Consider the following 13536-nt stretch of genomic DNA (forward strand, 5'->3'; position numbering starts at 1 on the left):
GGTCTTTAATTTAACATCATAAAATCGTTAAAAAATCTCATCCTCAATCGCCATTTGCTATCTTGACAATGACAATTACCCCTAGTATTATTATTAGCAAGCTGGAAATCGTCTTAATACCTTCATTTGGTTCTAAATTAGTGTAATCCGAGTTTGCTCCATTCCAGGAGTTGTGGAAATATGTTTGCTCTTTTTCAGTTTTTTGCTTGACAGGGAATTTGCTCTAGTTATGATAAAAATGGACATCTGAGGATCCGAAAGATACCTTTAAATGAATTCGTAGTCAAAGATTGTAAAAAATGGCCGCCACCTTGAATTTCTTTTTTTTGTATAATCGTGATAAAATCCGATTTTTTTTTACCAGTGTCTAATCCACCACAACCTTGCTGGTAGTGACATTGTAATTGATGGTGGTCTACATCGAGTGGTTTTGTCAATCCAAGGCAAAATGTATCTCCCAAGGCTCCTAAAATTTATCTACACCTCCTGGGATGGAGCAAACTCGAATTATACGCATTTAGGACCAAATGAAAGTATTAAAATGATTTCGAGCTTGCTGGAAATTAATTCCTCAAAACGCTTTATTTGGATCTAATTTGACTGGCCTACATATACTGTGTAAAATTTTTGTGTTCCTCTATATTTTTCTTTAGACTATAAAAATACAATTCTTTGATTGGCATTCAATTGACTGCATCAATAATAGTCACGAGTCGAGAAGCGTGCCTGTTGCTCAACTACACGCGGTCGTCGTAATATTATGGAAATATAACGTTAAATTACATAGTACCTACTCAATAATGTTTCAATAAATACTGTGATATTCAATTGACTGTATTAACATAACTTAATTCTTGCAGTAAAGGATGAATTACTGAATTGTGCAATGACCTGCGATTAAAGTGCATATTACTGCATAATGAATAAATGAGACGTTGATATTTATTTTTATTTATAATGTAGAACGTGGCAATTACATTTACGGTGTACCTAATTAAGGACTGTGGAGTTTATTTTTAGATGGAATTGGAAAATGATTGTGGAATCACTATGCTAACCTAAAATCAAATAGTTTGGCTTACCGTTTTGGCGATTCTCCGCTTGTTAAGTAGATGTTTTTGACAGGATATGCTTTTAAGGGGCCCACTGATTAACAGTCCGCCGGACGGTATTGGCACACCTCGGACAGCACTGGCGATCAAATGTATGAAACAAACGCGTTCCTACGCACACAGTCTAAGCTCGTGTAGATGAACGCGTACCATGCTTGTGTTGAGTGAGATAAGACGTGCTAGGGTTCCCGCCATTTTGTTGTCAAGTTCGATGACCTCAATGACTCAAAACTCATTGCGCGAAGTAGGAAGAAATAAGAATCGTATTATGCTGTAAGGTGGGTATCTAAGCTCGATGTATACAATAGTTTCCTATTTTGAATCAGTAGGTAGGTATAAACGAAGTAACAAAATTTTTGTAAGGAAATTCAGGCCACCAAAATATTACGTAACTTGAAAACATGATTTTTCGTTCATATAGATATTGTGTTGTTTTCAGTGGGATCTGATAGGTTTTGTAAATATTTGTTTAATATTTGAATATTTTACGTGGCCTCCGCTCTGCGCACCGCGTCGTCGCGTCCTTGCCACCGGTAACTGTGAGGTAACCGAGAGCGGGTGGGCGGCACCTTCAACGGGAGGCAGGGAGTGTCCATACTGTACGTTAGTACTCTTTATTATACTGTGGTATTGGCCTGTCAGTTAGAACAAAATTTTGACAGTTCCGAACAACTGACAGGCCGATACGGTCCGGCGGACTGTTAATCAGTGGGCCCCTTTATACTTACATGTAGTTTTTTAACCGACTTCATTGAGGGAACGTAACGACACAAAGGGGTTGTGCACAAATCACGCGAGGTGTTTTCGGCTACTTTTTGACCCCTCCCTCCCCCTTGGTGATATTTCGTGAGGTTTTTGGCAACCCCCCCTCCCCCACATAACCTCACGTGTATTTTTTAGAAATTTTTCTATCCGACCGGTCAAGGCCACGCGCTCCAAAATTTCGTAAAATAGACCCGCTTCGTAATATTTTGAAGTGCGGAGTGAAAATTTATGTTTAACGAAACCGAGAAAAAGTATCTTCTCATGTGGAAGGTATTTTATTTTTTCTTAGTTTCGTTCAGTGTAGAAAAATACACGCGAGGTCTCCCTATACCCCCCTCCCCCAACGTGATCTGTCGTGATTTTTTCGTGACCCCCACCCCCCCTATCGAACCTCGCGTGATTTGTGCACAAGCCCAAAGCGCCAACGTCGGGTTTTAACGCGACGCTTTTTAAGCTCTCATGCGAATGGGGCCTTATAGGGTTGCGTAGCCAAAATGACAAGAACGGAATAGGTACCTACCTACTTAGTACTTAGGGCTGCGTAAAAAAAAAGTTGTAGCCTTGCAGGTTGTTACTTTTAATTTACATAGCGAAGTGAGCTAGCACTAATGACCGAGTCAAGGGCGAAGCGGCGCAGTGGCAATGCCAATGTCAAGTGCGTGCGCCCACCCGGCAGAACCCAGGCGTTCTAGCCAAGATGAAAATCGTACATCGACAAACGCTAAACGAAAAGAAAAACCGGACAAGTGCGAGTCGGACTCGCCCACCGAGGGTTCCGTACTTTTTAGTATTTGTTGTTATAGCGGCAACAGAAATACATCATCTGTGAAAATTTCAACTGCCTATAGCTATCACGGTTCATGAGATACAGCCTGGTGACGGACGGACGGACAGCGGAGTCTTAGTAATAGGGTCCCGTTTTTACCCTTTGGGTACGGAACCCTAAAAATTTATGGGGATGACAGATGATACGAAAAGTCACGTGACTATTGCCATACATTGTTTAAGTATCGATTGGCGTTTTCTATAATCGACGATTGGCATCTTGGCCAGGCATCCTGGGCATCAGAGGGGCTACCGCGAAAACCGAAATTCGCAAATTGCGGGGATCTTACTCTTTTACTCCAATGAAGGCGTAATTAGAGTGACAGAGAAAAATGCCCGCAATTGACGATTTTCGGTATTGGCGGTAGCCCTACTGCAGTCAGACATTATACGTAAACTAGGGTAACATTTATTGCCAAAATTTAAACACAATCTCTTACAAGGTTACTAGGTATTAGCTGGTAGTTTGAAACCAGTTCTCTAGAAACAACACTCTAGCTAGCTATAATCTAGCTATTCGTACTGACTTAATTTTATGTCCCGTGTTGAAATTGCGAATTTTATGATCACGAGACGAATGTAACTCAGCTGTTAAAGTTGTTGACAATACTTAAACCTTACTCATGTGCTATTGTTTTAATGTATTTATGTAAAACGGTACAAATGGCTAGGTATGGTGGTGCAATTCGTGGTACTAGTGCAGGCAGTATATAAGGCAGTCATATGTAAAATAAAATCACAGAGGACAGGACGGGATGGGATGTTTCTTTTTACCTCGTCTTCTTCACGGAGTAAATTAGTCAGTTATTCCACGAAGATTGCATGCCAATAAATGTGAAAAAAACAATTATTCATGGTAAATACACAGTTTTAATAACAGTTATAATGTAAATGGGGCGTATTTACTATTTACCCTAGGGCCATCCGGGCCATGGCCCAGGGCGCCAACCCCCAGTGCGGATTGCATTTTGTTTTTCTTCCTTATCTTCTGGGGCGGCAAAACGTATTGGCCCGGGGCGCCAAATTTCAAAATACGCCCCTGTAAATGACCATGTTAGATCGAAATCGTACGTTTCCTGGGCGCCAGATAAACCTGTCTTTACAATTTCCAGTTCAACCATTTATTGCTATTAAAATTTTGTAGGCGTATTACGGTATGCGTGGTTTTGGTTTGCGTCACTTATTATTAAGCCGTATCTAAAGGACACATTATGGAATGTTTGAAAATGAAAATGAAAAAATGAAAAATGATTTATTGGTTACACAATAATACATTTTAACTAGAACTAAAACAAGAACCTTCTTTTAAGTAAACAAATACTTGTGCCAGAAGGCTCCGCTCTTCCATTTGTTACAAAGATTTACCATAATTCTCTAAGTCTTAATCTTATACTTAATATAAGGTAAGATACTTTAAATTAAAAACTAAATCAAATTTTAATAAATAAAATCCGTAGCAATGCATCCAAAATAGGTTTACCCGTATTCAAAGAATATAATACTCACTAGGAGAAGAACGGTAACTCCATACAAAAAAATGTCCCCAACCGTTTATACGTTTATACTAGTGGCGCCGTCTTTGTGTACCAATGGAACTAAAGTTGACAACCGGTTTAGCCTGGCGGGTATTGGTAGGTAGTAATTCTGTTGATAAACATATTTGTTATCTTCATATCACGAAATATATGCAAGATGCAAATATTACCCCTTGTTTGTGGTATTATCAATTGATTTAAATAAAAGGCATGTTTATGTTTATAACATTATATATATTATTTATTAAAAAATGTTTTACATATAAAAATATACACTGAAAACTGGCAACTGGCAACTTAATAAAAAAATAGACATTAATAAAGCGCATTCACAAAGTTTTCAGTACCTTTTATACAAATAACATTAGGCATGCCTACCTATTACACTTTACACACAGATACACTACACTTTACATACGGCATTTTACACAGATTTCCAACTTGTATTCATACATTTCTTCACGGTTAATTAATACGCTTTCCAGATGCGTTATGACTCGGTTCCTTCTGAACCCACTAAAGTTGTAAATTTCACTCTGGCTGCTTCAACAGCCGTTGCTCCGCATTTAGCACATTTTCTATGTGCATTGCTGTAATCCATGTAGGTACAGACTTACAGTCTTAAGTGGTACGTAGCGGTACACGTTGTATGTATTATTTAAAGAGTTAATAAATAAAATTTTCGTTATGAACTTTAACCACAGCAGTTGGACAGAGTCATTGACAAATATATTTTTTATTATGGTGGGTAGACGTACCTACCCTCCATATATTTTATGAACATTGATAAAGACAGTTGGAAGCAAATATTCATTATAAAACTTAATCGCATGTAATTAAGTTTTAAGCGTTTTAAGTCCCGTTTTATGATTAATATTGTATAAAATTCGTGATAATTTAAATCAGACTTGGGAGCAATGTTGCTGTAGAAAAATGTTTTTATTTTTATTACTCGCAACTTTTTCCCGGAGGCCAACGCACACATAGAAGATTAAGGCGCACACATGGGCAATTATTTGGGGACATAACTTTCTTAGGAAGTGAACAGGCCTTGCCCGTATTACATTTTTTGTGCGAGGTCTCACGTGGGTCTCACAGACACAAACTTATAATATAACATCAACACTCCTCTCGGTTCGCAATTTCACTGCCAACATAAAGATAATAAAATACCGGTTTTCTAGCTAGTCAATCCCTAGTCGGTACACCAGAGGGCCTACCGCGAACCACGTTCGATGTGTTGCGTCCCTGTCACACTTACGTACGAATTTACAAGTGCGACAGAGAGGCAACACGTCGAACGTGGTTCGCGGTAGGCCCTCGTACACAGACAACTGCCCCTTCAGAGGCGTTTTTCTACTTGTAATGTTCTGTCCTGTCTTAAATTTTATTTTTACAAGCAATCACCCCAATCACCAAACTCAACGTCACTGACAAGGTCACTTTGACAGCTTGTCATTGGTTGCTCAAAGCAACATTATCAGATAGTAAAAGTAAAGAAAAATTATCTGTGTTAATAAAAACACAACATAAACACAGTCAGCTTTGTTATTGCGAATTTAATATCCGTGATAACGCAAACGAAACAGTTTGCACCAAGAAAATACACGTTATAGACGTTTGTTTCACAGTGCTAATACAATTATCCATTTACAATGAGGTCGTCTCTATTCAGACGTAATCATGTTGTTGATTCTGAGACGCAGCCACTTTTGTCCGCAATTCCCGCAGTGCCTGGACCCAGCATCATCCAAAATGAGGTATTTGCGCCACTGGGCCGTGGAAGATTCCATAACTTATAACCTCTTTTTATCTTTTCCATTGCCACAGTTTTTTGTGAATTCATTAGCACAAACAATTTTTCTAGGTCATTTCAATAGCATTGTTTAGCGAATAATGGAGTGTTTTATTGGGTTTCAATGAACAAGTAGCACGAACAGAATAAGATTATGTTTTTGACTCGTAATTGTTACTCAACAACCAGAATTTATATTACATTACTAGGCAATCTGCGTTTTGATCTTACAATTCCAGTTTATCTTCATATCTCTTAGATAAAACTGTTTATGAATATTTTATATACAAAACAACAGAGATCAAAATTATGGATGATTTTTTTAGATACCTACACTAAAAAAGTGTTATTGGTCTATAAATGAAATTATTTAAGAAATAATGGGTATAGGTTAAGCTATAATTAAAAAAATGGGAGTTGACACAACAAAGTAGCTTAGAAAACTGCATCAGATATTAGTTAATCTGCTTTCAAGATTTGCTAGTAGGTAATTGTAAAATTTGCTCATACTGGCGAACATATACCAATATGAAAATTCCCATGTGTCTAAACTTCAACCATACGATGTGCCCCAGATTTCAAATGGGTTCCGAAATGAAACTGAACAAAGGTACTTACCAAAGTGTATGAGTTATTTTTTTCATTATAATCAGAATATGCTACAAGACCCATGGTCAATTGGTCATGTTATTAATTTTATTTTTCATTCATTCCAGCGCACAGACGGGATGGCGAACATTGGCGTGTCCCATGATGTGCTGGTGGAGTCCCGTGACACCGGTCGCAAGCTGCCGCAGTACATTGCTGCGCTAGCAGGTATTTACTCATACTCACTACAACAGCACTATCGGCGCTAAAGTCCCATCATGTCATAACACTTAAAAAAGATCAATGTCTTTACGATTATATCCACAACAGTTTTTGGCTTTGTGCAATCAAATTTCAATGCAGGGGGTCAGTTCTATCTGCAGCAGACTACACATATTGCATATATGTAGTATTTTTGATGAAATAATGGATAATGGTGGAATAGTTTCAATGTAATGCAATGTTAAAAACTGTAGGTAGATTATTTTATTAAAATGACCAAACAGTGACCTTTTTTTTACAAGCTTTTATTTAGTTTCACCTGACCGTTGTCTGTCTGTAATCAAATCTTGCAAGTTAAATTTGATCCACTTCCCAGTTTCCGATTGAGCTGAAATTTGCTTGTATAAATCGGATGACAATGCAATATTATGGTACCATTGAGCTGATCTGATGATGGAGACAGGAGGTGGCCATAGGAACTCTGTGATGAAACAACGCAACCTAATTGTGTTAGGGGTTTTTAGAATTGTCTCGATGAGTAATAGTTGTCTGTCGTAAGAAAAGTACAGTCAGCGATTAAAGCTTGTACCAAAAATGAAATTTTTGCCAAAAACTTTTTTACAAAATAGAATATACTTTCTACTCATGAATGTGAATCTTTTTTTGGCAAAGTGCATAGGTATCTGTTTCTATTTGATTATAATGAGTGCAATGTTTACCTTTGGTTTTACATGAACTAGATATTTGATCATTTGCATTGAATGAGTAATGTGATATATAAGTGGGGTGATGCCAGATGTCACAGATTTTACTGTTTTTCCTCCTAATCTAACTTGTCTGGTGATGGTGAAACATAGCATTCATAAGTAAACTTGGGGATTTGGTCGTTTTATGTATTTTTCCCTAGATTTAACATTTTTATGATCATGATTATGACTTCTTCTTTAACTTTAAAGTGCATTCACAAATTCACAAAATCCCAAATAAGTCCTTCTTTATATACAAATAGCGCATAAACTAGACTGAAACTGGCAAAGAAAACATTACAATCGTGAGGCAAACTAGTCATCAACTAGCATATTTGACAAAATTTCGAATAGGCGCCATAATATCTAATGTTTTCTAGACATCATAATAATCATATTAAAATTGATAGCTAAGTACTAATGGAAAAACACATGGCTATAACGCTATAAATAGAAACTTAATAACCTTAATTTGCCATTGGTGTTTAAATACGTGTTAATGCGGGTTATATACATAATAATAGTCTTACAGTCTTCTTTTTATTTTAAAAATATTCTCTTTGTACCTATCTTCATGTAGCTTTAAGTAACTGTATAAAGAGGATTTGTATTTAACCTACATTTGTTATTTCCAGCGACCCTGGGCGCGCTCGCGGCCGGTACCATGCTGGGTTGGTCGTCGCCCGTCATCTTCAAGATCAAGCAGGAGAACAGCACCGACTACGACTTCTCAGTCTCCGAGTCGCAGGGTGACTGGGTCTCCTCCATGGTCAACCTCGGCGCTGCGGCGGTTTGCTTCCCCATAGGCCTCATAATGGACTCTATAGGCCGGAAGAAAACCATGTTGTGCCTAGTAATACCCTTCACTATCGGCTGGCTGCTGATCATCTTCGCTTCGAACATAGGTATGCTGATGGCCGGTAGATTCATCACCGGCATAGCCGGAGGAGCCTTCTGTGTCACCGCGCCGGCGTACACTAGCGAAATCGCACAGGACTCCATCAGAGGAACGCTCGGAAGCTTCTTCCAACTGATGATAACTGTCGGTATCCTATTCGCCTACGCCGTAGGAAGCTACGTGTCGGTACTAGTGTTCAACGTTCTCTGCGGCTTAATCCCTATCATCTTCGGCGTGGTATTTTTCTTCATGCCAGAGAGCCCCAACTTCTTAGTCGTAAAGAATCGCCCCGACGAAGCGCGCGACGCCTTAATCCGACTGCGCGGCAGGAACTACGACGTCGACACGGAGTTGAACAACATGCGAGCGAAGGCCGAAGAGTCGAGAAACAACCCAGTGTCTTTTACCAACGCTATAACTAAGAAGACTGCGTTGAAGGCTCTACTGATCTGCTACTCGCTAATGTTACTCCAGCAACTGTCCGGAATCAACGCCGTGATCTTCAACACGTCGGACATCTTCTCGGCGGCCGGCGCGGCCATCCCGGCGGCCATCGCCACCATCATCATCGGCATCATCCAGGTGGTCGCCACCCTCACGTCCAGTCTCGTGGTCGATAAACTCGGCCGACGAATCCTTCTGCTCCTGTCCGCACTGGTCATGTGCGTGTGCTCGACCGCTCTGGGCGTATTCTTCTTCTTGCAAGCGGTTCATGGAGCGGAGGCGGCGATAGTGCAGCAGATCTCGTGGCTGCCTCTGCTGGCGCTGTCCCTTTTCATTATAGCGTTCTCGCTCGGATTCGGACCTATTCCCTGGATGATGGCCGGCGAGCTGTGCACCATCGATATCAAGGCGTTCGTCGGCTCGACCGCGGGTACCCTTAACTGGCTGCTCGCTTTCACCGTGACCAGCACCTTTAATTCGCTGAACGCTTCCATCGGCCGAGGACAGGTGTTCTGGCTGTTTGCGGGCATCATGTTACTCGGATTTGTATTCATCTTCTTCATAGTGCCAGAGACCAAGGGCCGTAGTGAGGACGAAATCCAGGTCCTGCTCGGCGCGGAGCCGCGGCAACGCGTTGAAGAGAAAAAATAAATAGACTGAGTTCACTATTTTGTACTAACTTGAGGCGTTTCGCCGTCGAAGACCACTCCTAGTTTGAAATAATTTCTAACCTCGAAATGCTTTTGGATGTATTGAACTATTCTTATTAAAAAACAATCCCAGATGACTATGCTATGTTAAATATTTTGTCTCTAAGTGTAATGGGAAATAGCATATTTAGCTTAAGAAAATACATTTTGAGGTTACGATTTTATCAGACGTGGGTGGACCTTAGCTTCTTTGGCCAAGAATGTTTTGAGTGACGTTTATTTATTGTGTGCGAGTACCAAAGACTTGTCCCATTGGCCCCTGCGCCGCGGCCGCTTAATTAAGTCCGATGTTGAATTTATTTAGTTCTAAAGTATTTATTATAGAAATATATATTGTATGTTGTTTGAATGTTTGGCAGCTTGCTGTTTGTGTCAGTTGTGTGGTGTGTAATATGAAATTTCGTTTGTAAATTATTATTTTCTCTGGTCTTATTTGGTTGTTACTAGCCTCAAAAAGCAATACTTTTGTTAATACAACTAGTTCTTTGTGTGTCACTCATAGATAAGAATATAGCTGTGTATAAATGAGAAAATAGCTGTTTTAGGCAATTATTAGCCAAGGAACGTCCATTTTGAGGTTAATTGTGTTTCTAAATAAGTCAAGTAAAAGAAAATAGCTTTGAGAACATTGACAGAGAGCAGAAACCTATATGTGTAATTTTATTATACGTGACCCAATGTTTTATATCGAATTCTACTTATCTTTATAATTATGAATACAAAAAACTTAGGTACTGAACGGATTTAGTAATAGTTTTTGCGTTAAGCTAAGCTTTAAAAGACCAACGGCAGGCCGTAGGAATCATTCCATACCACCTCGTTGCTACATCAAGGCGATATTGTACTGTACATCCATATCATCAAATATCAATACATACACAAATATGTTTAATCAGTAGACCCACTAGTGTTGTAAATTGTAACAATGTCGTGCAAATAATAAAACCCTAAAAAAATGCTACGAAATGTTCATTGTACTTTTTTATATAAATATAGAGGAAAGGTGTTGTTATAATAATATATTTTGAGATAAAATTATATTTCAATTATGCTAATAGGAAAATATTTAAACCTTATAGGGTAATGTATAGATGATTACAAGTGAATGATATTATAGTTATGTAATTTATATAAATAATATTATAATTATTTTTTTGTCAGTGTCTAAATATTAAATAAACTGTGTTGCCGCTCTTACCTACAAGTGAAGCAAAACAAATTAAAAACACGTATATGGCGCTATGGGCACACACCCAACCACCACCTAAAGCGTAGATTGTGCTCAAAGAGGACTTTTAGTCCTGTATATGTTTCACACTATTGTGCATTTGAAAATTTTAACATGTTGTCAATGTAAAAATTAGCCAACGAGTCAAGATCAACTTTGACTTTTATTTTACATTATTATTAGTCTTTATTTTCTTTTTATCTTACGTAATTTTTATCTTGACTCAATGGCCCAATTTTAAAAATATTTGATGGTATGTTTAAGAATTACTATTTCAATCGATGTTCGTTTTAATTGTACAAATGCCAATACAATTTGCCATAGCAACAATTTAAACACTTGCAATTTGAATATGTATAATATTTTAAAAGTTATGACGACGATTTCATACTTTTGTACTATGGTTTTAGTTATTTGCCTAAATTTTGAGATTTATTTGTGAGTTACTTCAGCGTTAATGTTAATTTGACTATACCTGCGTTAGTAGCCGCATGCTGTGAGTTAATTTAATTAGATGTAAGTTAACTACAAATTATTTACAGAATTAAAATGTTGAATATGAAATTATTCTGTTGTATTTATTATTAAATACATAAAATAAATCTTAATGTGCGAATCTGCCTTAAGATTAGAGGCAATTCATATTACGCTACCTACCTACCTCCTTCAGAGTTATATACGACCTTGATACGACTGGTCGTCGGCAACGCGCACGTGACGTTGTATTTATATATGGTACATTTTCCGTTTGCCATATGTAAACTTGTTTTGTTCCCCAATGGATTTATCACCCTAATATATTTATATTGACCAAGTGTGATGACCAATCTTCAACGGAGAATGCATAAGGAATAATATTATAAATAGGTAGTTAGTTACTTAATAACTTGCCTGCCTGTGTTGGGAAGCGATTCATCATCTTACTGCTTAAAGCTGATTCATTTAATGATTTAAGTAAAGTTAAGTAGGGTCGCTGCTTGAATAAATAAATGAATCATTATAATCGCATAAAATTATCTTGATTGCAATTATACCGTGAAACCTAAGGTAAAACCTAAGCTGGCATGCTAGCAGAAAGTTTGTTAAGCCGGCCACTAATTTGTGGCTCTGTGAGCTGTAGACCTTGCGAACCCCCATTTTGGAAAGTTTCCATCAATATACTTAATCGAATCTGATCACAAAGTTTACGAAAATCTGTTGAGAATAGAACAGAAATCAATAAATTGAATAAATAATCAATGTTCAATAGAGAAGAACAGGTATTCGCTTCGTCAATTTAAGTTGATTCAACTTCTCGATTAAACAGTATAAAAATATACATACGGTAAATCACGTCCCTGTGTCCTGATCTAGGAAACCCTGTGTTACAGGACCCAATTTCGTTACTTATACTAATTTCTTAATCTATATACATATTGGTAGGTACAAATTGCACAGAGAGTTACACTGAAACTTACAGATAGCTATGCCTCTTTTAACATATATATTATTTTTATTAGTGAACTGCGTGTGTACGAGTGTTTGTTTATAATAATAAATAAACACTCAAGATAATTCAAGAAAATTCCTATTACCGTAATTAATATTACTTGCATATTGGTGCTATAGATTACCCAGACTGTAACGACAATCTCTTTTGCAATAATATCATAATAAACCTACCTAGGCTATGATTTGGGGCAAAGGTTCGGATTTCAAATGCAATGAGTCGTTCAACTCTACTTGCATCGGATGATAATTTTTGTAAACTCGTACCTCGTTTAATTAAAATGTTGCAAATTACGCCTTTTCTCAAAGCATTAAGAGTTAATTTGAAATAACTGATAATGGCTAGGTGATGTAGCACTAGCACATTTCAGCTCTGATTACAGCCCCGGTGTGCGTTACTGCTTGTCAGAAATCTGCAACATAAATTCAACCGTATTGTATAAACGGTAAGGTCTAAATTTAAAATGATTTAAACTTTACGACTTATTATCGGTTGTAAGGTTGTAACTTGTAACCAGAGTCAAACACAGATAGGTAGGTACAAAAATAGGTATATTTCTAGATAGGATAGAAATAATACATTTATAACTTTCCCATTGTTCTGTTAGGTATGTTTATATTAGTAATTACATGCTCTATAGTTCGTTTATTTTAGCATTAGAAATACCTAAGGTAAACAATCTTGATGTGTCTTTTAATTGAAAACCACATTTTAAAAATAAGTTATAGCAAATATGTAACAATTATGAATTTAATACGATCATTTATTTTCTTCTGCTTTCATAAGTAATAGTTGCTGATTTTTAAATAGCGTTTTTCATTTAAAAGACATATCAAGATCGCTTACCTTCTTTCAAGTTCTTTCTAATGCTAAAAAAACGAACTATAGTTTGAAGAATTAGCGAGTTTTTTAATTTTAATTTGATACGAATTATAGTGTATTATGTAACAATCTTTCTTTCCCTATTTCGAAAATATAATCATTTGGGGGAATATCCTGACCGTTAAGGTACATATATGTAGAAAAGCTATCTTGGATTTTATTTTAACAAAAATAAAACTAAAATTGCTTGTACCATTTCCAAAACACATATATGTACTAATACGACATACAATAAAAAACTACGTACTTTTCACCAAGTCGCACTAACAACTTTTAGAACTATTCTTGGCGACATTT

General features: G+C 37.3%; 1 protein-coding gene across 4 annotated transcripts in view; it reads left to right on the plus strand.

The window, feature by feature from the left end:
* Positions 1–11433, plus strand: part of LOC134795303 (facilitated trehalose transporter Tret1) — a 62672-nt gene extending 51239 nt beyond the window's left edge. For 3 of the 4 annotated variants that reach the window (XM_063767118.1, XM_063767115.1, XM_063767117.1), the window contains exons 2-3: positions 6749–6848; positions 8224–11433. In XM_063767118.1, the coding sequence (XP_063623188.1) occupies positions 6749–6848; positions 8224–9581 (1458 nt within the window). In that variant the 3' untranslated portion in view covers positions 9582–11433. Of the gene's footprint in view, positions 1–5750; positions 5998–6748; positions 6849–8223 lie in introns of those variants that run through there. The other variant, XM_063767116.1, reaches the window with a different exon arrangement.
* The last annotated feature ends 2103 nt before the right edge of the window (positions 11434–13536 follow it).

The sequence above is a fragment of the Cydia splendana genome, chromosome 12 (genome assembly GCF_910591565.1).
Source record: "Cydia splendana chromosome 12, ilCydSple1.2, whole genome shotgun sequence".
NCBI lineage: Eukaryota > Metazoa > Arthropoda > Insecta > Lepidoptera > Tortricidae > Cydia > Cydia splendana.